General features: G+C 65.9%; 2 protein-coding genes across 7 annotated transcripts; one reads left to right on the top strand and one right to left on the bottom strand.

Moving 5' to 3' along the window:
• Window positions 1-1,607: 1,607 nt before the first annotated feature.
• DEAF1 (DEAF1 transcription factor) lies at window positions 1,608-19,009 on the bottom strand. Of its 6 annotated transcripts, none has more exons than XR_013814403.1 (12): window positions 18,622-19,002; window positions 16,606-16,703; window positions 15,919-16,048; window positions 15,282-15,428; window positions 14,775-14,914; window positions 14,314-14,379; window positions 12,800-12,926; window positions 12,458-12,586; window positions 11,847-11,975; window positions 9,470-9,719; window positions 3,220-3,309; window positions 1,608-2,041 (listed from the first exon to the last, which is right to left on the bottom strand). XR_013814403.1 is itself a non-coding variant. In XM_079788209.1 (12 exons), the coding sequence occupies exons 1-12, from the start codon at window positions 18,908-18,910 to the stop codon at window positions 1,937-1,939; spliced, it is 1,695 nt and encodes a 564-aa protein (XP_079644335.1). In that variant the 5' UTR covers window positions 18,911-19,003; the 3' UTR covers window positions 1,608-1,936. The 6 variants fall into 6 exon arrangements, 4 of the variants coding, with proteins under 4 accessions (XP_079644335.1, XP_079644336.1, XP_079644334.1 ...); XM_079788209.1 differs by having other exon boundaries at window positions 9,475-9,719; window positions 18,622-19,003; XM_079788210.1 differs by having other exon boundaries at window positions 3,220-3,306; window positions 9,475-9,719; window positions 18,622-19,003.
• Window positions 19,010-19,093: 84 nt separating this feature from the next.
• On the top strand, window positions 19,094-22,852 carry TMEM80 (transmembrane protein 80). Its single transcript, XM_079788211.1, has 5 exons — window positions 19,094-19,132; window positions 19,623-19,642; window positions 20,343-20,436; window positions 20,513-20,605; window positions 21,911-22,852. Exons 1-5 carry the CDS (start codon window positions 19,114-19,116, stop codon window positions 22,114-22,116), a joined length of 432 nt encoding a protein of 143 aa, XP_079644337.1. The 5' UTR covers window positions 19,094-19,113; the 3' UTR covers window positions 22,117-22,852.
• The last annotated feature ends 1,114 nt before the right edge of the window (window positions 22,853-23,966 follow it).

Raw genomic sequence — 23,966 nt, 5'->3', positions numbered from 1 at the left:
TGAGGAGTATGGCTGTGCCGTGCGGGGCACCAGGCTCCTCGTCTCCGCTGCCACCTCCTCCAAGAAGCCTCCCTGACCACCCCATCCCCTGGAGCCTTGCCCCATGACCACCTTGTCCCTGCTGAGTCACGACTGTTTCCTGCTGGACAGGGTCTGACAGATGGAGGTGGGGGTGCGGGGAACCTGGGCAGAACCCAGCTTTGGTGGTTGCTGGAGTTTGGGGCACCTTCTTTCCATACACACTAGAGGCCCGGGGCATGAAATTCATGCACTGGAGGGGGTCCCTCAGCCCAGCCTGCCCCCTCTCACAGTCTGGGAGCCCTCAGGGGCGGGAGGTGACCCGGTGATCAGGGGAAGGCGATGCCCCCATCACACCTCTGCTGCTGCCACTGCCGGCCCTGGTTACCTGAGCCTCGGGCGGCCCTGGGGGCTGAGGGGATTGGGCGCCGCCATCTTGTGGCTATGGGCGCCGCCATCTTTGAAGGCATGGCAATCAGCATATTCCCTCCTTATTGGCTGTGGGTGCCGCCATCTTTGTGATGGTGTGAGGGTCAATTAGCATATTCCCTCTTTATTAGATTATTAGATGGAATATTTCAGAGGAAGGGAGAGGGAGAGATAGAAACATTGATGGTAAGAATCCCTGATTGGCTGCCTCCTGCACGCCCCCTATTGAGGATTGAGCCCGAACCCGGGGTGTGTGCCCTGACCAAGAATTGAACCGAGACCTCACGGGACATAGGTCAACGCTCAACCCCCAGCCACGTGGCTGGGCCTGAGGCCTCTCTGTTGTGAAGAAGAGGGGGAAGGAGGCGTGACTGCCCCCAGCTCCAGGGAACCTCCCAGGAGAGCCAGCTGCTCCTGCAGGGCCCGGCCTGGGAGGAGCCGGAGCCGCTGTCCACGCTCCGGAGGTCACAGACTCTGCGGACAGAACCCGCTGCCCAGCCCCTCCCGGGACAGGGCCAGCCAGGGCGGTGGCGGGTGCAGGGTGGGCCGGGTTCAGACCCAGCGGTGCCCACCTCTGCCCGGGCTGCGTCTCCAGCCTTCAGTCCCCAGGGGGTGGCAGAGCGGGAAGAGGGAGAGGGAATGCCAGGGCACAGCTGCCCGCAAGCGCTTGGTAAACAAGAGAAACCCCAGCTCAGCCAGCACCGCCAGGAGGGGGCGCTTCAGGGAGCAGGGGTGGCGGGAGCAGGGGCAGAGACCACGTGCCCTCGGTGAGGTCTCCGGCCACCTGAGGACCAGGCTCCACGCTGCTCGGCCGGACCAGCACCGTGGTGCTCAGTGGTCAGTGCCGGGAGGGGCAGGCATGGCCCAGAGTCTCCGCGTGGCCTGAGCTGAAGAGATGAGGTTGCACGCAGGCTGTGACTTCCAAACTGGACGGGCAGCTCCGAGGCCTGAGGGACGGTCCCTGGGCAGCGCGGCCCTCGCGCTCACGCCGCTGCTCCAGCCCCTGGGGTGACAGCCGGCCAGGCGGGCGGACCGCTGCAGGGCCTGGTGTCCCCAAGGCCTGTGCACGTCCTCAGTCGAGGCTTTCTCACCACAAGATCAGGAGGAGAAACTGAGGCAGGCCGACCCGCCTCCCAGTGTCTGGGAGGTGAGAGCTGGGATTGGGTTAGGGATCGACTTTACTGAGACACATATATATACACGCGTGTTACACACACAACACACCCGTGGGTAAGACCGGACCCTCGTGATCCAAGAATAAAAAAGCACCGTGAGACGCCCCTCCGCCCGGCCGCCGAGGCCCGGCCTTCGCTGCCCTGGCCTTCCTGGGCAGTGGGGGTTCACTTCCAAGGGCACAGGTCACCCCAACTCTGTTCATAACTTGGCCAGCAAGTTTTTTCCCTTCTCAACGCCCCCCGCCCCCCGCTGCGAAGTCCTCGAGGTCCTGGGCCCAAGACAGCCCGGCACCGCAGAGGGGGCCGGCGCGCCCTCACACGGCGACCTTCTCGATCACGCCCTCGGCGACCTGGACTTCGTCCCCCTGCACGGTGACCGACGCTGCCTGCCCACACATGTGCTGGTGGTCCTTCCAGTCCTGCGGGGAGAGGCACCGTGACAGGAGCTGCCCCCTGGCAGCCGCCAGGAGCCTCCGCCGAGGCCACAGCCTGGCGCGCCTGCGTCTGAGGGACCCGCTCACAGGCCAGCAACCAGGAGGAGCCTCAGGCCCCGGGGCCCTGAAGGCGTCCAGGGATCTACACACAGCGACGTCTGGCCGCCCGCCCGGCGCGGCTCGGTGCTGAGGCCCGGCGACTCTCGGCCGGGCACCGGGTTGCGGGCTGGATCCCCAGCGTGGGCGAGCAGGAGGCAGCCGATTGATGATTCTCTCATCACTGATGTTTCTCTCTCTCTCCCTCTCTGAAAGCAATAAAATACATTAAAAAAATAAAATAACGTCCTCCCAAGGAACACTGTATCTGTGTCGCTGCCACAGCGCGGTTTACAATCGCAACGACGAAACCGCAGCTGCAGCCCGGGGGCGGCGGAGGCGGGGGCTCCCGGGAGGACAGGGCGGGCGCTGAGCGAGGCCCCAGCCCCCTCGCCCCCAGGTGGGCATGGAGCCTGGACCGGGGCTTGCAGGAGGCTGGACGCCAGGGAAGCCGCCGGCCACGCGGTCCCTCCAGGCAGCCGTGGCCTGGCCCAGGGCGAGGTGAGGGTGCGGCACCCAGTGGCGTGACGGGAAGGCGCGTGGACACGCACACCTGGAACAGGGACCAGTGCCTGCCACCGGACGGGGTCCCGACGGAGATGGACGGGCTCTCTGCGCTGTCCTGCCCGCACTTCCTAGAGTGCTGTGAGCAGGCCCCCGCCTCCCCCGCCCCCGTGCCCGGGAAGCCCCTGCCGCGCCACGTGCCACACCCCACGGTCCTGCTCGGTCACCCCCCCAAGGACGTCTGTTGAGGAGGGACGGTGCTCGGGGCCCCACGGTGCGTCCCTGCCGGGGAGAGGCCGAGTGACGTGCACAGCTGTGTGTGGCCCGTCCTCCCCACCGCCATCTCCTTCACGCAGAAATCCCCCGCAGGCCGAGGGGCGAGCTGGCGGGGCCCAGCGAGGCGGCCGCGAGGCCCCGGGAAAACACCCGTTTAACCTCCTCCGAGGGAAGGCCGAACGGTGGGAACAGACACGGGGGCCCCGGGCTGGGCGCTGACCACAGGCCAAAGGCCAAAGGCCACGGTGAGCAGCCCCCCGCCCCCCCCCTCCCGGGAGGCAGCCTACCTTGCGCTGGCAGAAGGTGGAGCAGTAGTTGACCTTGTGGCAGCCGGTGCACTCGCTCAGGGCCTCCCGGCCGCAGTTGACACAGGACTGCTGCAAGGACAGAGCCAGTCAGCGCGGGCCGCCCCCACGCCCGTGCCCGCCACCTCCAGGGCAGCTGGTCCCGTTTCGCCGCGTGCAGAGGACCAGGCTGGGGACAGAATCCTCCACGGGCGGTGACAGGCCCGGGCTCTGGTCGGCAGATGCCGAGCGGCCCACACCCTGTCCCCGCCCCGTGCCCAGCCCTCCAGCCACGAGGCTCCCTGAATTTTGTGTACGTTTTGTGTAAATTACGGGCTTGGAGCTCTTCTCTCTGATCAGAGGGCCGCACACAGGGATGCAAGCCTGACCCTGGCGGACCTCAGTGGGGCGACCGGGTGGCACGGCCGACACCGGCCCTGAGGTCAGCTCCAAGCGCGGAGCGCAACAGCAGGCAGCGGACGGGCACACGCCAGAACATGCATGTCAAACTCGCCGGCCGCATGCAGCCCACAAGTATTTTTGCGGCCCAGCCAACTTAACGGTATGTAAGAAACATTTTAAGCCCTGGCCGGTTTGGCTCAGTGGATAGAGCATCGGCCTGCGGACTGAAGGGTCCCGGGTTCGATTCCGGTCAAGGGCATGTACCTTGGTTGCAGGTTCCTCCCTGGCCCGGGCCCTGGTGGGGCGCGTGCGGGAGGCAACCAATCGATGTGTTTCTCTCATGTCAATGTTTCTGTCTTTTCCTCTCTTTTCCACTCTCTCTAAAAGTCAATGGGAAAATATCCTCAAGTGATGATTAAAAAAACACACGTTTTAATAAAAAATTTGTAACTTAATTTTGACAATACCCTGTTATACATAATTAATAATGAACTACAGCGTTTGCTAATGGCTGATTGCTATAGTCGTGTTGCATTCATTTCCCTTACGCGCAGGCGCACCATTTCTCTCCACTAATAACTAAGAGCGATTATTGAGCAGCCGATGGCCACGTCATTAGTCTTGGACTGACTTGTTCGGTGTGCGCAACAGGAAGTAATTCGCTTTCGGAGAACGAGAAAAATAGGTTTATTTGCATTACGCTTATTAATTTTGCAGTTATTCAGGGTCTGGTAAGTTCATGTTCTATTATTCTATGCTAACGATGACTCGTTTGTTTCAGCCCTTTGTGTTCGCATGTCTCTATCGGAATGAACCGACGTTTCTATGAAAATGAAGCTTTTGCTTTCTGTGGCCACACGCACGTGCACCTGTGTGTTGGCCCATGTTGGCCTGTGAGTGTGACGTGCTTTAGGACCTGCCGGCGCCCACCAGCCCCCACGCGGCAGCCGCCCCAGCAAGCCGCCGGGTTTCTGTTCTGAACTTGAGCTTCCGTCTCGCAGAAGGCTATATTTAACACAGAACGCTCCGCTCAGAAACCACCGCGTGGGCGCTCGTGTCACCCGGGTCCACGTGCCCCGGCGGGACTGTTCGTGACGAAACCTGCGGGGCGGGGGGGGGGGGGGGAGCCTGCAGGAGGGAGGGCTCCCCAGGGAGAGCAGGTCTGCTGAGGGCAGCAGGGTGGAGGCACCGGCCCAGCATGCCCCCCACGGAGGCTGCGGTGCAGCGGCCCCAGCCACGCGGCCACACGCTGGACCTGTGCCCTGCGGCCAAGGGCCCGCTCTCCGCCCGCTTCACCGGCGGCGCTGACCGCACACATGGAGGCTGCGCCCGCGTCGGGGCGGGACAACCCCTGAGGGCCCGGCTGCGCTGAGCGTGGCCGTTTAAATCCCAGTCCGCGGGGAGCGGGCCGCCCAGGGAGGAGGGCGGGGCTGGGGGAGGTCTCGCCCTCTGACCCCCGTGGCCTCCTGTCCCGGCTTCGTCCGCACACCAGACTCCGCGGAGGACAGCGTGGCGGGTCCTCACGAGCTTCCCTCTCCTCACCAGGGTTTGCAGGTCCAACCCCGATCCTTCCGACGTCGCGTCAACCACAGGTTCCTCCTGGGATGACAGTTCGAAGGCACAGAGCCGGCCTCGGTCCTTCCGCGGCATGGGCGGGCCCAGGGGCGGAAATTCACTCGCCACTGGCTGTCACTCCTGTCGCCGCAAGTCCCCAAAGGGCCACTCAGCACGACCGACCGCAGGAAACGCTTGGACCACGTGTGTCCTCGCCTGCCTTGCGTGCCCGCATCCCCCAGGGACGCGTGGGGTCTCCTCCCTCGTGCCTACGGCCCCTGAGGCCGCTGGAGGGAGCCTTCCTTTCGCAGGACCGCGGCACTGAGGGTGCCCGCGCCCACCACATGAGCATGACGGTCCGGGGCCCCAGGCGGTTTGTGCACCGGCCGGCGGGTGCTGGGCCCACGTGTCGGGCAGGGGTGGCTCAGCCTGACAGGGGTGAGGCCCTACCATCTTGGGCCTCCGTGCTCAGCTTTCAATAAAAAATTGTTCTTTTTTATTGAACTTCCTGGGGTGACACTGGGTTTCAGGGGTACAATTCTACAACACGTCACCTGTGCACTGTGCTGTGTTCACCACCAAAGTCAAGTCTCCTCCCATCACCATTTATATTTACCCCTTTACCCTTGTCCACCCCACCCCAGTCACCATACCGTCTGTGCCCATGAGTCCATACATTGTCCAAGAATGACACGTCGTAGCCTGGCCGGCGGGGCTCAGGGGTTGAGCATCAACCCAGGAACCAAGAGGTCATAGTTCGATTCCTGGTCAGGGCACAGGCCCAGGTTTTTGGCTCCATCCCCAGTGTGGGGCATGCAGAAGGCAGCCGATCCACAATTCTCTCTCATCATGGATGTTTCTACCTCTCTCTCCCTCTCCCTTCCTCTCTGAAATCAGCAAAAACATATTAAGAAAAAAAAGATGACACGTTGTATCTACAGCCTGAGAGAAAGGTCCGGTGTGCCTGACAGCCCGGCCATTTCAAAGGCCGGGGCTCCGGGGGGACCGCTGAGCCCTCCGAACAGGCTGAGCCACCTCGGCGGGGGTCTCGGAGAAACACGGAGCCAGCCTTCCAGGGCGGGGCTGGCTGTCCAGGGGCACAGGCCAGCACCCTGCTGCCGGCGACCGCCACCTGCCGCCGGGGCCTGGGCCCCTGGGGTGAAGGCGGCTGCTCACTCGTGGGAACGGCACGCAGCAGCAGCTCCCGCCCCGCCCGCCCCGCCCGCCCCGCCCGCCCGCCTGCGGGACACACGTGGTTGCGATGTGTCCGCTCACCCCGGAGAGTGTTCGGGGCGGGTGTGGGGGGCTGACGGCAGGAAGGAAGATGTGGAACTAAGTGGAGAGCGTTCCCCTTTCGTTTCCTCGCCGGCCCCAAGTCCAGATTCCTGCGCAGCGGGCGCCCCCAAACTCGAGCTTCCACCTGCCCCTCCGTCCGTCCGTCCGGCCTGCGTCCCAGGGGGGAAGGGTGGTGTCCCCACACTCCCGTCTCAGCAGCCTGGGCGAGGGCGCTGGGAACGATCCGGGGTCATTCTAAGTAAGGACCCAAGTGTCTGTTCCCCAACCACGCTCCTCCGTGCAACCTGAGTCAGACTCACACACACACAGGCCCCTCTTCCTGCCGCAGGCGCCCGGGACCTGGACGGACGGTGCCCTCACCTGCGGGAACTGCCGGTGGGGTGGGGCGGGGCGGGGCGGGCAGCCCGGGAGGCAGGCACGAGGGAGCGGCCCCACAGCGTCCGCTACAGCTCAGGGCCCCCATTGCCGCTCTCTAAAACACATGTACTCACACTGACCGACCCAGCATGGCCCCTGCGCAAGGATGGCACGCAAATTCGTCAAGCGTTCCACATGAAAAAAAATAATAATCCCCAAAGCCCTAGCCAGTTTTCTCAGTGGTTAGAGCGTCGGCCCATGAACCAGGAGGTCACAGTCCAATTCCCAGTCAGGGCACGTGCCCGGGCTGTGGGCTCGGTCCCCAGTGTGGGGCGTGCAGTAGGCAACTGATGGACGTTCCTCTCATTGATGTTTCTCTCTCTCTCCCTCTCCCTTTCCCTTCCACTCTCTCTAAAAATCAATAAAGACGTATTTTAAAAATCAGGGCTAGGACAGGACTTAGGAACCCCTAACGCGTAGGAGTTAAGGGGTACGCGATCGGTTACCCGGCGGCGGCACCTCTGCCCGGGCCGCGTCAGAGAGCAAGCGCGGCCGCTGTCGTGACTGGGCCAGAGCCCTGCGTCGGGCAGACCCTCTCAGACATCCCGGACGGCACAACACAGACGTGAAGGGGCAAGCCCGACAGCAGGTGGGGGTGCAACCGACCGAAGGAATCACAGGGCGCGAGGCACGGGCTGCAGCTCCAGCAGGAGGCCGGAGGGGTTCCCCTCAAACCGGGAGAGCCCGGCGGAGGGACGGGCAGACCACCCGGAGGAAGGGGAAGAGGACCTGCAGGGATCCGACCGCTTCCCGGGACCAACCCGACGGTGCTGGGGGAGGACAGACTCCCCCCGCCTCCACCGCAAGTGTGCCACGACGCCCCACGAGCCACGGGAACGGCCGGGCGCAGGAAGGAAGACGCACCCACAGCCAGGAGGCAAGCGGGTACCGGACACAGCCCTGCGGCCCCGGGTCGGCTCAGCTAAGAAGACAGGAACGTGCTCGGCGCACGGAAGGCCAAGGGGCCACCGCGTGGCAGCTGGGACACGAGCAGCGACGGGACCACGCAGGACAGCGTGCAGGGGCTGCACCTGCTGCCTCAGCCAGAAAGACCCGCACCGCGTCCTCCCCGAAGACGAACCCCCAGCGTGGGGGCCGGTAAGCTCTCCCCGAGGGGGTGACTCAGGGGGAGACGCAGAGGAGGGGGCGATGCGGGGAGGGGTGACTCAGGGGGCGACGCAGAGGAGGGGGCGATGCAGGGGGCGGGCAGAGGAGGGCGACGCGGCTCCCGGCACAGCCGGGTCACAGGGCCGGGCCGTGTCTGGCGTTCTCTCCACCAGCACCCTGGCCGCAGAAACGGTCGCCCTGCACTCGCTGCCGAAGGCGATCGCGGTGCAGAGAAACCAAACCACGGCTCGCAGCTGCTTCCGTTTGGTCGCGGCTTTCACTTCTCCACGGCGGAGGCAGGTGCTGGCCGGCTCCCACCCGCCGCTGTCACTTGGTTTCATTTCTCCGCCAGGAGCTCAGCCACTCCCGTTTTCCCATTATTCACGGTCTCAGCCCGCAGGGTCCACGCTGCGGGGGACTGGAGAGCGAGCGCTCATCCGCAGGCGGCCACGACTTGGTTTCTCGCTTTAAAACCCACACCCGGGGGCCTGAGGGCCCAGAGCCGAACCCACGTTATCTGGGTGAATGATCATCTATCTTTTGGTGCTTAAGCTTTTCTCTTTCCTAACAGCTTGGCATTCGGCAGGTACTGGCTGGCACTGTGCGAACGTATTGCTATCCGCACCCAGGGCGTTCCCACTGCTGTTCAGACAGAGTGAGGGAGGGGGGCGGGCAGAGGGAGCGGGAGAAGCCGCGATGTGCGAGAAGCACACGGACTGGCTGCCTCCCGAACACGGCTCTGCACCAGGACTGAGCCTGCACCGGAGGTCCGCGCCCTGGACCGGGAATCAAACCTGCGACCCTTCCGTGTGCAGGCTGACGCTCTGGCCACTGAGCGACCGGCCAGGGCTGGAATTACATTTTTTTAGTATTTTTAAATGATCTCTCTCTTCACGGGTAGAAGCAACATTTTTCTTCCTTGAAAACAAATCAATCACTATGGCGTCCGGCGGGCGCTAGACTTATGGGGAGACACCTGATGAGCTACAGAAATGTCTAACCACTGAGCTACCCCTGGAACCAGCATAATGTCATCCGTCAACTGTCATCGAGAGTAAAACACTTTCAAAGGAAAACAGCTAATCACACGTTAGAAAGTCGTTTAGGAAATTAAGAACCGTAAAAGCTCGTCTCTCCTCTGACCTGTGAGAAGTGGAAGGAAGTGGAAAGTTTTCTCGCACAGAATTATAGAATCGTTTCTTAGGCAGACTTGGTGGGAGCAAGTCAATCTGACCTTTGCTTGCGCACCCCACGCACACTTGCTGAGTGAGGAAGCTCAGTTGACATCACGCCGCCGCCCCCAGCCGCACGGCACGCAGCACGACCCTCCCCCCCCCCCGTGGCTCCCCCCACGCACTCCCAGCCTCTCCCCGCTGGGGGAGAAGGGCCGGCACCACGCTGCTCCCCGGTGCCCTGACTCTGACTTGTCTCTGGCCACACCTGTGCATCGGCAGGCGTGGCCCCGCTCCGCACTCACGTTACCTCCTTGCGCTCGGCGTCCTGCACCCGGGCCTGGGCGGCCGCGGCCTCGCGGTAGGAGCTGGCCTGCTTGGCTTGCTCAAACAGCGCCTTCAGCTGCTGGGCCGTGCTGAGCAGGGAGTTGACCATCTCCTCCAGGTACAGCCAGCTCCGCGGCTCCGACAGCTCCAGCCCGTTGACCACGGCGGGCGAGACGGCCTTGGCGGGGTGGGAGGGCGGGACCGCCAGGGCCGGCAGGGAGGTCAGCACTGGGACGTTTGGAAAGCAAGACAGAACCAGCATTAGTGCGGCTCCCAGCTTCCGGGCCGCCCCAACCTCGTCCACGACCGGAAGGCAGGGCGGTCGGGGGCTGAATGCCGCGGGGCCTGCTCCTAAATGCGCGGGTCTCCTAGCTCCACGGCCCAGGCGGGAGGCCGGACATTCCAGTGACAGACACAAGCCGCGAGCAAAACGCGCCGGGCAGGCGGCCGCGAGCTTCCCCGGCCCGGCCGAGGGGACAGCCAAGGGGAGAGAGGGGCTCCAGGATGAGCCTCCCAACAGGGAACCTCAAGACGCGGGGGCGGGCCGGGGAGGGGGTAGGTGACGGGAAGCGTGGCCTCTGCTGGGAGCCCGTGACGGGAAACACGCACATCACGGGGGACACCTGGGACTCTGTGTCAGCACAGCCACCTCGGCTCCGCTGGCGGGAGCGGCACCCCGCACACCAAAGGGTCACAGGCTCGACTCCCGGTCACGGCACATACCTAGGCTGCGGGTTCGATACCCGGTCGGGGACATGCGAGAGAGAACCGATCGATGTTTCTCTCTCTCCCTTCTTCTCTCTCTGAAAACCAGTGAACACGTCCTGGGGTAAGGGTAACAACAAAAACACAAAGCCCTCGCTCTCACTTTGTGTTTTTTTTGTTGTTGTTTGTTTTTTTTTTTTTTTTTAAATATATTTTATTGATTTTTTACAGAGAGGAAGAGAGAGGGATAGAGAGTTAGAAACATCGATGAGAGAGAAACATCGATCAGCTGCCTCTTGCACACCCCCTACTGGGGATGTGCCCGCAACCAAGGTGCATGCCCTTGACCGGAATCGAACCTGGGACCCTTGAGTCCGCAGGCCGACGCTCTATCCACTGAGCCAAACCGGTTTCGGCTCTCACTTTGTTTTTATTGTTATTTTTTAACCCTCACCCGAGGACATTTTTCCACTGATTTTTAGAGAGTGGAAGGGAGGCGGAGACGGAGAGAGAAACATCGACGTGAGACGCATCGACGGGTTGCCTCCTGCACGTGCCCCGACCGGGCTGGGGAACCTGCAACCGAGGTCCATGCCCTTGACCAGAATCGAACCCTCGACCCTGGGTCGGCGGGCTGACGCTCTAACCAGTGAGCCACAGCAGCCAGGGCAAAAACCCCGTTTCAGAGGCAAGCAGCTGGAGGCGTGGAGTCCGCGGCGGCGGCCCTGGCTGCAGGGAGCCCCGGGCGTCTGTGGTCGCGCCCATCGATCGATGGAGGACGGGAGAGCTGAGGCTCTCGGTTCCAGGGAGACAGTCACGAAGACGGGAAGGAAGGGAACCGGACCCTGTGGATTCTGTGCTTTGGGCGAAGCGGAGACCCACACCCGGCCCTCCAGGGAGAGCCCTCCTGGGAGCACGGCCCCTTTCCTGGTGTGAGCGCTCCCCACCGGGGGCACTGGGCGTGGGTGCCGGACGACCAGCAGCTCCAGCCCACGGACCGGGCCGGCCCCCGGCTTTGCACCGCCATCCCCGGGAGAGGGCCGGGACCAGACCCCGCCCCGAGCCCCCGGCGCCCGCTGTGCCAGAGGCCGGGCGCTCGGACAGCAGGCAGACCTGGGGCAGCGCAGGAGCAGCCACGGGAACAGGCGACAGCCCGTGAGAGCGGCCATCGGTCCCGGGCCTCCAGGCACCCGCCGCGGGCATGCGCTGACCCGGGGAGGGCACAGCTCACCACCCAGGCCCAGCCCAGGCGCTCCCCGGCCCGGGTGCTAGAGGTGCCGCTGGGGGGGGGGGCGCAGAAGCAGCGTGACGTAGTGGGGGGAGTTTACACGGGAAAAGGGGGTGGAACAAGCAAGGGAGACTGAGGCCACGGTTTATAGAACTGCGGCCTCGTCTGTGGGGCGAGGCCCCTTCCCGGTACGGAACGTGCCGGTCCTCGTGGGGGAAGGTGACCCGGGCTTCTCGGTCACACGGTCTCTGTACACACGCGTGCCCGGTCCTCATAAAACCCTTGACAAACAGGCGGTGGGCACGGCCCCGACCCGGGGCTCCGGCAGACAAAGCCAAGCACACGCCCCTTCACGCAGGGTCCCCGCCATAGCAGCGCTCCGAGGCCCGCCGCCTGCGCACGCGGGAGCCCTCCGGACTGACCTATTTTGGGGTGCGCGGTTGGCAACGCGGCTTCCGGGAAGGGCGCGACCTGGCAGCTGTCCTGGTACCCGGGGTAGTGGGGCTCCGCATGGCCGACCCGGCACGGGGGCTGCACGCCCGCCTCTTGCACTGCAGCGAGAAAGGAGGGCGCTCGTGACAGGCCGCGCACACAGGCCCCGTCGCGCCATCTCCCGGGGCAGTTCCCGCCACGCGTGGCAGCGGCCCAAGATGGGTGGGTCTGAACTGCGCCAGTGACAGAACTGGGTGAAGCAAAACGCAGCCAACATTGGTTCCCACGGCCCCTCCCCAGCATGGCTGCTAGAACACACACTGCACACGTGGTCACGCGTGTCCTCACGGGCCACGCTGGTCTAGAGCGGGCTGGACAGCTGTGAGCTTTTCAGGCGGCCTGGTCCTGCCCGGCTCATCACCCCCCTCGCCGCCCCCCGAGCTCCCTACGCCCCCAGCTCACGCCTCCCGGTGCCACGTGGCTCCCGACCAGCGAAACTGCCCACCCGAGGCCCTCTAGGTGCCGGGCCGCCTCCGAGCCCAGCTGTGCAGGGCAAGGCAGGCGTGGCGCGTGCGGGTCGGGCGGTGCTGAGCCCACTTGCCTGTGGCTCCCGCGAAGACGTCCCCCTGGGCCGGACTCTCCGAGATGACGGCCGTGGCCTCCACAGTGGACGCCCGGTCGAAGGTCAGTGCGCCGGAGGTAGTGATCTGTCCTGAGGGGGTCACAGTGACTGCGGGAGCAGAGGCGGCTTTTACTGCGGGTGGGGCCTCGGGGGACCCCAGGAGCCCGGCCGCGGGGACGCCACGCAGCTGCAGACTCCTCCGCGGCCCGTGAGAAACAGGGACCCACCCGCTGGGGGAGACCTCGGGCTGCCGCAGAGGCAGGGGGGCAGGGAGGGGCAGCGGGGGACGGAGTGCCGACAGCAGCGTGCGCGGGGACTCACAGGTGGTGGCGGCCGTGGCGGGGAGCAGCGTGATGTTCTTGGGGGCCTCCTTCTTGCCCGGGGCGGCGGGCAGCTCGTTCTCCTTCTTGCGCCGCTTGTAGGGGACAAAGAGCCGGACAGGGCCGCTCTGCGGGGCAGCACAGAGACGGGCGCTGGCGTGGGCGTGGCTCCCCTGGCCACGGATTAAGTGGGGCCCGGCTCCCCTGTCCACGGATTAAGTGGGGCCCGGCTCCCCTGGCCACGGATTAAGTGGGCCCCGGCTCCCCTGGCCACGGATTAAGTGGGGCCCGGCTCCCCTGGCCACGGATTAAGTGGGGCCCGGCTCCCCTGGCCACGGATTAAGTGGGCCCCGGCTCCCCTGGCCACGGATTAAGTGGGGCCCAGCTCCCCTGGCCACGACGCCAGCAGGAGGCAAGCAGCACTCAGAACCCCCCCCCGGCGGCCCCCAAGTCCTTCAAAGGACAGGACAGGTGCTTCCAGAAGGAACACAGGAATGACTGCGTGGCACAGGGGAGTGTGGCCAACGCGCGGAACGTCCAGGAGCCCCGAGAAAACCAGGGACCAAGCGAAGGAGAGAGACCGCAGGCGCTTGGTCCCCACGCAGGAGGCACTGCGGTCGCCAGCTAACAGGAACCCGGACCTGTGACACGGGAGAGCGGGGAAGGCAGCGGGAGCGCCGCGGGGAGGCCCAGGCCTCAGGGACGCTGTCTCGCGGGTCCCGAGCTCCAGGAGGGACCCCGCCTGCTCGGTGCGCTGAGGGCCCTGGGCCGACCTTCTCGGCCCCCCGCTGGGAGCCTGGCTCTGAGTCTAGAGCGTCTCTCTGGTTCCCGCCGCAGTTTCCACGTCTTTACTGAGCCTCCCTGACGAGACTCAGCCGTTAAAGAGCGCCTGGCCCTGGACCCGTGCTCGGCTGGCTGGAGCCTCATCCGTACACCAGATCCCCGTGAGGGCACGTGAGAGGCAACCAATTGATCTCTCTCTCTCTCTCTCCCCCACCCCCTTCCTCTCTCTGAAAAGCAATAAAGTTTTGTTTGTTTTTTAAGTGTCTGGGCCTGGCCAGTGTAGCCCAGTGGTTGAGCGCTGACCTATGAAGCAGGAGATTCCTGGTCAAGGGCACGTGCCCAGGTTGTGGGCTCAGTTCCCAGTGGGGGGCGAGCAGGAGGCAGCCCATCAGTGATCCTCTCTCATCATCGATGCCGCGATCTCTCTTCCCTCTCCCTCTGAAGTCAATAAAAATGTATTTTAAAAGTGTCTGGTTTGGGGGTTCCGCTTCCCATTAATTCAGGACGCTTCCACTGACGTTCCCCTAACAACCGTCCGGGGCCAACCACCTGCCCCAGCCAAGGCCTCGGTCCCCCGAGCAAAGTTTGAAAATGGAATTTGAGCAGGAAACTGGTCCGAAGGGACATGGGTGGGGGTGGGGGGACACCAAGAGGAGTAAGGACAGCGCCTCTGTGCACGTCGGAGGAGGATGGGGGCGCCAGGGCCGCCAGGCGCTTGACCTCCGCACTCACCAAGGTCATGTCGTCGCAGCAGGCGGCGCAGGTGCAGGAGGCCGCGTGAGGGTTCAGGATCCCGTCCTGCAATTAGAAAGTGCCACCCCCCGTCAGACCGCCCTGAACATGAGCGGTCCGAAAGACGAGATCCTGCACTTTCCAGAACCTTCCTCCTCCACTCCCGCCACGATGCTGCTGCTGGTGGTAGGATCCACCCCTTTTTTTCCAGATGTCGATTCCCCTGCCTCCTCCCCGTATCAACCCCCAGAAAGCCAAGCTGGGACAGAACACGCCTCGCCGCGCCCAGGCCTCCCGCCACTACACGGGCAAACGTTGCCCTTGTCCCACTCGAAGCATCGGGAGATGAGAGACACAGGTGGCCACGTGACTGCCCAAGGGCCTGGCCGCCGGCGTGGGTCCAACCGGGGCCAGGAGCCGCCCGATGCGGGCAGGGCGGGCAGGGCGGGCGAGGGGCGCACCTGGATGAGGCACTGCAGCGGCCGGCCCGCGTAGCGGATGCTCCGCTTCCAGTCCTTGCTGCTGGCTCTCCCGGCCATGGCTTCGAACTCCGTGGGGCTGTACCAGTTCTCGCCCTGCTTGATGCATCGGCCCCGGCCTCCTGGAACGACAGGACGGCCGGTTCCCGCCTCCTGCCCGGCTGGTGCGGGCCTGCGGGACCTCACCCACGCCTGCCGTGGGCCCCGGCTGAGGGGCAGATCTGCCCACGGCTGCCACGCCGAGCTCGAGGCAGCTGTCCAGCCAGAGCCCGCTGCGCCGGGTCCCCATGTGAGCCAGGAACAGACGCCTCGGCCCGCCTCTCCCTCGCCTGGGTCACCGCTTCCTGGTTGTCCCCACTCCCCCGCCCCCCACCCCACCCGGACCTCCTGGGGAGCCCCTGACTTTGCCTGTGTCCTTAACTAGTTTGTGGGCCCCGGCTTGCCACGGGGCTGCCACGCAGGGTCTGCGACGCGCGGGGGGCTGCCCACCTGAGCCCAGCCGGTTCTTGTAGAGGGTGCCGCTGATGTTGCGGCAGCGCACGGGCAGCTCGCTGTCGTACACCGACGGGTCCCAGTTGTACTTGCTGCCCCCTTTCTCTTGCCCGGGCGCCAGAGGGGTGGGAGGAGACTGGGGACCTTGGCACAGAAAGCATTTGGCGGTGAGACCCAATGCGCCGGGAGGAACCCGGCCGGTCAGCGGCCTCGCCGAGTTCCCAGGCTGGTCTCAGGTGTTCCCAGGCGGTCCCGCAGCACCGCCCGCCCCTCCAGAGGAGGCCCTGCAGGCAACGCTTCCTCAGCCCGGAAAAATCCCACTTAGTAATAGTTGCTAGTCCAGCCCTAGCTGGTGTGGCTCAGTGGATAGAGCGTCGGCCTGCAGACAGAAAGTCCCGGGTTCGATTCCAACCAAGGGCACATGCCTGGGTTGCGGGTTGATCCCCGGTGTGGGGCTTGCAGGAGGTAGCCAATCAGTGATTCTCTCTCATCGCTGATGTTTCTCTCTCTCCCTCTCCCTTCCTCTCTGAATATGTCTTAAAAAATTAACAGGAATTGCTATTCCAAATTGACCACAAAAATAAGCAAGTCAACCCCCAGGAGAACCCACGGGCTGTGGGGTGGCGGCCCATACCTGGGGTGAGCGGAGCGGCCGGCCCCTTCAGCCCCGCGGTCTCCACGATGCTCCCGTCTGTGTGCACCACGATCAGCGTGGCCTTCTCCGCGTTCAGGCTGTCCCCGATCTGCAGGGCGGTCCTGCCAGACTAGAGGGGACAGTCACCCGAATCGTCTCGGGACGGCCGCCGGGGTGTCGCCTGGCGCCCTGGGGCCTGCCCCGGCCGCGAGGTTCTCCCTAACTGTCACCACGGGGGCGCCTGCCACGCCTCGTGGGTCTCCTTCAAAGATGTCCCCAAGACGCAAACGCAGAGCCAACAACGAGGAGAGTCGATGCCGGCCCGCGTGGCCCCGAGCACGCTGGAGACCCCTGCCCAAGCCGCAGCATCAGCTGCTCCAGAAAAGCCGCACGTCCACCGGGAAAGCAGGCAGGCCGGGCCACGGGGAAGCTGGCCGGGCGGACGCTGGGCACTCCCACCCCAGGGGCCCTGCGCGGCCACCTGGTGAGGGGGGTGGGAGCGCTGTCCCCTGACCCCGGGGCTCGGAAGGGTCCCTCCACCCGCCCACATTTCACCACTGGTCCCACTTCAGCTCTACCCCCCAACCGCCCCCAACACCCGCCTCCCCGGCAGCGCCCAGCTAGAGGAGGAGGCCGGGCTGAGCGGAAGCCCCCCCCCCCCCCCCCAATGCTAACAGAGCAGCTCACCAGCACGTGGCCCGAGAGCGAGGCGGCGTTGGCCACCGAGGTGGTGAAGACGTTGTCCGCCGAGGCGCCCACGTTGGCCACCGTCACCGTGGTCACCTCTGCAACACAGGAGCCTGACTCAGCGCGCAGCAGAGCCCAGGCCTCCGCGCGCCGGGGTACCCGCCGCAGGGCGGCTCCTCCAACGCGGCACCGTCACCCGGCGGCCTCGTCGACATTTCTGGACCGCAGCCTGACTGGTCAGCTCTTCCGGGAGAGGCCGCCCGCCGCCGGGAGCGCCTTCCGCTGCGGTGAAAAGCCACCCAGGAGCGCCTTCCTGCACCCGATGGGCCCCCCAGCGTCCCGGCGCCGCCCAACGCTCCTGGCTTCTGTCCCCGTGGAGGAGAAAACCGTGCACCTCCCACAGCGACGCCCACCAGACAGCAGCCCACCAGCATGAGCTCCTGCTGGCTCTGCCCTCCCCAGGGGGGGCTCCTGGCCCCGCCTCCCCCCTTACTTCCATAGAGCCCGCCCCGCGTGCAGAGGGAACCCTGTCTGAACGCACGTTCAAGTCTGAAGGCCACACAAGCAGCCCTCTGCCCAACGGGGCCTCCTCGGAGGGCACCGAGAAACCTCCGAACCTGCGTCGCTGGTAACAGTGTTACTGCTTCAACACGCAAAACAACCACAGCCCGGCGGCGCGGCTCAGGGCTGAGCATCAACCTGTGAACCAGGAGGTCACGGTTCCATTCCCGGTCGGGGCACATGCCGGGTTGTGGGCTCCGTTCCCAGTGTGGGGCTCCGTCCACAGTGTGGGGCGTGCAGGAGGCAGCCAGTCAGTGATTCGCTCTCATCATTGATGTTTCTCTCTATCGCTCCCTCTCCCTTCCTCTTTGCAATCAATAAAAATACATTTAAGCCCTGGCCGGTTTGGCTCAGTGGATAGAGCGTCGGCCTGCGGACTCAAGGGTCCCGGGTTCGATTCCGGTCAAGGGCATGTACCTTGGTTGCGGGCACATCCCCAGTGGGGGGCGTGCAGGAGGCAGCTGATCGATGTTTCTCTCTCATCGATGTTTCTGACTCTCTATCCCTCTCCCTTCCTCTCTGTAAAAAATCAATAAAACATATTTTTTAAAAATACATTTAAAACAAACAAAAAACACAACCATAAAATTTTGCAGGAAAAAAACATCATACAACTTTCTGACGTCATGAAGAGTGACATCACATTTCTGCACTCGGAAATATATGTGCAGAAAGGACACAAGCCTGAAGGAAAACGTCGCGGTGCAAAGTCCCAACGCTGACCCAGAGTTTAGCAACGAAAACGGAACCCTGAGAGCCACAGAGCCTCGGGGACCCTGCACAGACCACACTTAGGCACCGGCGCTGGGCCCCACGCGGCCCCCCAAGGGGCTAAATGGTCACCTAAGTGAACGCACAGCTGGGCCACCCGTGCGCACACACCGGGACCACACGCCAGGGACACACACACAGGGACCAGACAGACAAGGCAGGCTGGGCAAGGGGTAGATGCTGAGAAGGTTCTGGAAAGAGCACAGAGTGCTGAACAGGAGGGGGTGGACTGGCACAAGGAAAAGGGGTAAAGGGTTCAGGGAGCAGATGTGCATGCAGGGCCAGGTGTGCAGGAACGACAGGGCACAGGGCAGGTGTAGGGCAGGTGCCGGGGAAGGGGGTGGGCTGGCCCTGCGGCTTTGCGGGGGAGGTGCCTGTGCGGGACAGGTGCTGAGGGCAGGCCTGTGGTCCAGGTGTGCGCGGGCAGGTGCGGGGTGTGTGTGCGGGGCAGATAGGGCCTGGTCCGGCGTAGCAGGTGCACGGCAGACGTGTGGGGCAGGTGTGAGCTGGTTGTGCGGGGCTTGTGGGTGAGAGTGTGGACTGGTCAGTGCGGGGTGCATGCGGTGCAGGTTACGTGCGGAGCAGGTGCACGCGGCGCAGGTGTGGACTGGCGGGCGGAGTGCGTGCAGGGAGGTGCGCGCGGGAGGTGCGGGCGGGCGGGCGGGCGCGGGCCGGCACACTTGCCTGCGAAGGCGGCGGCCGCAGCAGCCTCGTCGGGGCCGGGCAGGGCCTCGGCGCCCATGTCCATGTGCCTGGGCTCAGCGGCCATCACCGCCACGGCCGTCACCCGCCGCGTCTCGCGCTCCGCCTGCGCGTCCCCGTCCTCCTCCGAGTCCTCGTCCCTGTTGAGCACCGGCTCGTCCGCCTCGCTTCCCGCCGCGGCCGCGGCCGCCGCCGCCACAGCGGCCGCGGCCGCCACCGCCGCCGCCTCGGCCAGGCCCAGCTGCTTGGCGGCCGCGTCCGAGTCCTCCATCCGGACTCCGCCGAGCCCGCCCGGCCGCGCGGCGAGCCGAGCCGAGGATGCCCGAGCGGAGGCCGAACCGGCACGAAGAGGCCCAGTCGAGCCGAGCCGACGGCCTGGAGTCCGGAACCGAGCGCCGCCGAAGGTGCGCGAGCGCGCGGCGCAGAGGATGCCGGGATCGCGGCGGACCCGGGGGCGGGGCCGGGCCGGGCAAGATGGCGGCCGCGCGGCGAGGTGAGGGCGCGGGCCCCGGCGGGGCGCTCGGGCGCTGGGCACCGGGTCCCGGGCGGGGGCGGGGGCCGCGGGGCGGGGTTGCGGGGGCCCGGTTCTCGCCGGAGCTGGGCGGGCCCCCAGCCGGGGGCGGCTCGCCTTGGCGGCTCCGCGGGGAGCCCTGTCCGCCGGGTCCCGCGCCGCCCGGGCTGCCCGAGGCCGTCCCCGGACCCGCCACTCCGTCCCTCCTCACGCCGGCCGCGTGGACCGGCCGCGCGTGGTGCCCCTCCCCGTCGGGGCTTGGGGTGCCCGTGGGGGCCCGGCGTCCCTGCGCGGGGTCCCGGGGGGCGAGAGGCGGGCGGTCGCAGGGCCCAGGGAGAACCGCAGCTTCGTGTCCGCCACCCAGTCGCTTCCCTTCCTCACTGCGACCCGGGACGGGGAGGCCGGGGTCGCCCCGTCCACGCTCCCCAGGCGCGTCCTGGGCGCGGCCTCCCTGACCGCCGCTCTCCTGCAGGGAGCGCGTCCCCCACGGCCGTATCCTGCCGCTGCGCCCCGTCCGCCGCCGCCACGGACCCGCTCCGGCTCCGGGCCTTTGACCCCCACGCTCCCCCCGGGCCCGAGGGGTGATGGCGCTGTTAGAGGAGGATTGCTCACGGCCGCGTTTAGCGGGTCGAGGTGACTTCCGAAGGGAGCGCTGGCCGGGCACCCGCCTGCTCCCCTGCGCCCCGGAGTGGGGCGTGGGGGCCGCCGGGCTGGGAGCGAAGACCCTCCGAACGCGCGCAGCCCCCGCGGCATGAACTCATCCCGAGTGCGCGGAGCTCCCGAAAGTTGGTGGCGGGTCTTTAACTGCTCCCCACGTGAGAGAAGTAGACTTTATTTGAGGAAAACAAAATCCCTTTTTCTCCCTGGCCTGTAACTGGGGCCGTGGTCAGGGTGACAACCAGCGCGCTGAGGCTCCTGCCTGCTGCGCCCAGTCAGTCCCCTAGCTGTAGGCCAGGATGTCCCTGTGAGGGGCCGTCTCCGCCCCCCCTCCAGCTCCCGGGACCTCACCCCCCCCCCCCCCCACTGCAGTGGGACACAGGGGGCAGTATTGATGGGTGCCTGGCGGGCAGGACTCCATGGCACCACAGGTGCCTGAGCTGGGCCAGCATGTTTGTGGAGGCCGGGCAGCCCCTCTTGCCCGGCGCTGGGTGGGCAGCACGGCTGCTGGACGGAGTCCTTAACGGCTTCCCAGCTCTCCTCAGTCCTCCTGCAGATGCTGCTCTGCCTCGGCGGGCTGTATTCCGCCCTCTACCTCCTGGCCACGCTCCTGCTGATCGCCTACAAAAGTAAGTCCTGGCGCGAGGGCGGGGGCTTGGGTGCTGCCGCTGGCACCTGAGCTCTGGTCGGTGCCCGCCCCCGCAGGCCAGGCGTTCAGTTACCCTCAGGACCACCTGGTGCTCGACCTGACGCTGCTGCTCCTGACCGGGGCCCTGGAAGCAGCCCGCTGGCACTGCGGTGAGTGGGCTGGCTGCGGGGGGCGGACTGGCTGCGGGGGGCGGACTGGCTGCGGGGGGCGGACTGGCTGCGGGGAGCGGACTGGCTGCGGGGGGCGGACTGGCTGCGGGGGGCGGACTGGCTGCGGGGAGCGGACTGGCTGCGGGGGGCGGACTGGCTGCGGGGAGTGGACTGGCTGCGGGGGGCGGACTGGCTGCGGGGGGCGGACTGGCTGCGGGGGGCGGACTGGCTGCGGGAGTGGACTGGCTGCGGGGAGCTTCGGGCACTTGCGATGCAGACAGCTGGCTCCCCGTGACCTCTGAGCAGCCTCGTTGACAGCGTGGCTCTTGGAGACGCCTGAACACTCGCTCGAGTGCTTCGCCGGTTGCCTGCAGCTCGCCTTACAGCGAATTAAGTATTAATCCGTCCATTGAGAAGCTGGTGCAGGAGGCGTCCTGGGAGACAGGGTTCCTGTCCGAAGCAGGAGCCGTAGGGTAGCAGCACTCCCCTCGCAGCCAAACGCTCTGCTCCCCCTGCGCCCCTCCCCGAAGCCGCAGCGCTGTCCGGTCCCCCCCAGAACCGCAGGCTGCAGGCCGGAGGTGGGAGGCCTTGTAGAGCTTCTACAGAAGCACAGCGTGCCCTTGGCCCTCTACCCCTCCCCAGCTCACCTCGAGGGCCCGGCTTCAGCCCTGTCTGCCTCGTGCACTCGCAGGCAGGCATGCGCTCGCTAGCACTGTGACTGCTGCGTGTTCGCCCGCACCTCAGGGCCTGGCACGTCCCACCCGGCCACACCCCCCCGACTGGCCCGAGGGGCTCGGGAGACAGAAGTACGTCTGGGCCATCCTGCTGAGTGCGCTGGGCCTTAGTGTCCACTGTCACAGCCAGGCTCCTGCGTGGGCGGGTGGCGAGTGGCAGTAGAACCGCCTGCGCACCCAAGCTCCCCGCACTGGGCTCTGGGGTGCCCTGGGCCCGTGGGCGTCCGCATTTTCCATGATTGCCCGTTTGTGAAGTGCAGTCTTGTTTTTTCTAACTACACATTCGTTTTCCTGGGCCTTAGCCCAGAGTAAAATATCTTAGGAAAAGGTGTGGGAATGCACTTGGGATGGTTTTCGGGAGCCTGACCCTCTGTCCCACCCACTCAGTGACCCAGAGGCCAGGGTGAGGTCAGAGCTGCGGTCGCTCCTCACCCCCCTGAGGACGATGCTCGGTTTGTTTTGCTTTCTGACACCGAGCCCGGGTGGTAGGTGGTCCCGCAGCCTCGCCCTCCCGGGTGCACGCGGTGGTGGGTCCCGAACAGGTACTCACTGTGTTTGTTCTGCTCGCCAGGCACCAAGGGCAACCTGACAGAGACGGAGCTGCCGCTGGCTGCCAGCCTGGTCCTCACCGTGGCCAGCTCCCTGCTGACCGTCTACTTCCTGCTCTGGCAGACTCTGGTGCTGTGGGCAGACTCGGTCCTCAGTGCCACGCTCCTGGCGCTCCACGGCCTGGAGGCCGTCCTGCAGGTGGTGGCCATCGCTGCCTTCGTCAGCTAGCTGGGCGCCCGCGGCCGGGGCAGCCCTGGGCCTCCTGGGAGCCCGCGGCCGAGGGGAGGCATGCTCCTGCCAGGTGGTTTGGGTGGTTTATGAGTCTTCTTGGGGGCAGGACCAGGACAGAACCCAGTGTGGGTGATGGGGACAGGTGCGGGGGGAGTCAGGGACTGCCTTGGACAAACCTCGGGGTGCCCCCCCCAAGGCAGCAGGGACAGTGGGCTTCACCGGGCACCGCCCAGGAGCCTGGCCAGCTCCCTCGAGGGTGTGCCCGGCCACAAACATTTTCCCACCGCGGCAGCACTCCTCACAGGTCCGCTCCGTGGGGCCCACGCGATGGGGACAGCTGGGGTGGCACAGGGAGCCCGGATCCTCAGCCGCTCAGGCCAGGGCCGGGCGGAGAGCTCCGGAGTGGAAGGCGCTGGAGCTGGTCAGCTCAGTGGGCGCCTGTGTGGCCGCCCAGCTCCTTCCCAGGGCTTCTGGCTCGGCCGCCACCCGGGGGCGGCGCACCTCTCCCAGCCCGGGTTGGTGACAGCCACGTCAGGGCTCAGGTGTCCTGCCTCGGCCATTAGAATGCCAGTCACGTTGGCCCTGAGCGCCGGACGGACCCAGGTCTGCTGTAAGCGGATCCTTCCTCGTCGCTCTCCTCCGCGTGCTCTTGAGCGTGTGCTGTTTGGAATAACATGTCCGAGTGGGTGTCGTTCCCCTGCACCGTGTTGTTAAATAAAGAAGTGTTTATGCCTCCCTGCCGTCTTCCTGACAGGCCACCCCTCCTCCAGGGCTCCCCGCTTGGCCGGGCTCCGGATGCTGGGGAGGCCCCGCCCCCCGCAGGCCCCGCTGGGCCACAAAGGCAGGGACACCGTGGCTCCAGGTGGCCAACGACCAGGCTGGGGCTCCAGGCCGACCCGCCTGTGGTCAGTGCTGCTCACGTGGTGACGGCCATGGCGTTCGGACGCCGCTCGGCCTCCAGGAAGGGGGAGGGCAGGCGGGTGCCTTCCCTTCTGGGTGCTCAGCACTCGGCAGACAACCAGGAAGCCAGTGCTCGCAGGGCTGGGCCGAGGGCGAAGGCCACTTCCTGTTCCTCCCGCACAGGCACCCCCTCCACAGACACCCTGCACAGGCACCCCCTCCACACACACCCCACACAGGCACCCCCTCCACAGACACCCCGCACAGGCACCCTCCACACAGACACCCCTCCACAGGCACCCCTCCACAGACACCCCGCACAGGCACCCCCTCCACACACACCCCGCACAGGCACCCCCCGCACAGACACCCCGCACAGGTACCCCCTCCACACACACCCCGCACAGGCACCCCTCCACAGACACCCCGCACAGGCACCCCCTCCACAGACACCCCGCACAGGCACCCCTCCACAGGCACCCCGCACAGGCACCCCTCCACAGACACCCCGCACAGGCACCCCTCCACACACCCCCCGCACAGGCACCCCTCCACACCCCCCCACACAGACACCCCGCACAGACACCCCTCCACACACACCCCGCACAGGCACCCCTCCACAGACACCCCCTCCACACACACCCCGCACAGGCACCCCTCCACAGGCACCCCGCACAGGCACCCCTCCACAGACACCCCGCACAGACACCCCTCCACACACACCCCGCACAGGCACCCCTCCACACACACCCCGCACAGACACCCCTCCACACACACCCCGCACAGGCACCCCCTCCACACACACCCCGCACAGGCACCCCTCCACACACACCCCGCACAGACACCCCTCCACACACACCCCGCACAGGCACCCCTCCACAGACACCCCGCACAGACACCCCTCCACACACACCCCGCACAGGCACCCCCTCCACACACACCCCGCA

The sequence above is a fragment of the Cnephaeus nilssonii genome, assembly GCF_951640355.1.
Source record: "Cnephaeus nilssonii genome assembly, chromosome: 13".
NCBI lineage: Eukaryota > Metazoa > Chordata > Mammalia > Chiroptera > Vespertilionidae > Cnephaeus > Cnephaeus nilssonii.
Note: the sequence above shows the minus strand (reverse complement) of the source record. Positions and strands in the feature narration are given on the sequence as shown.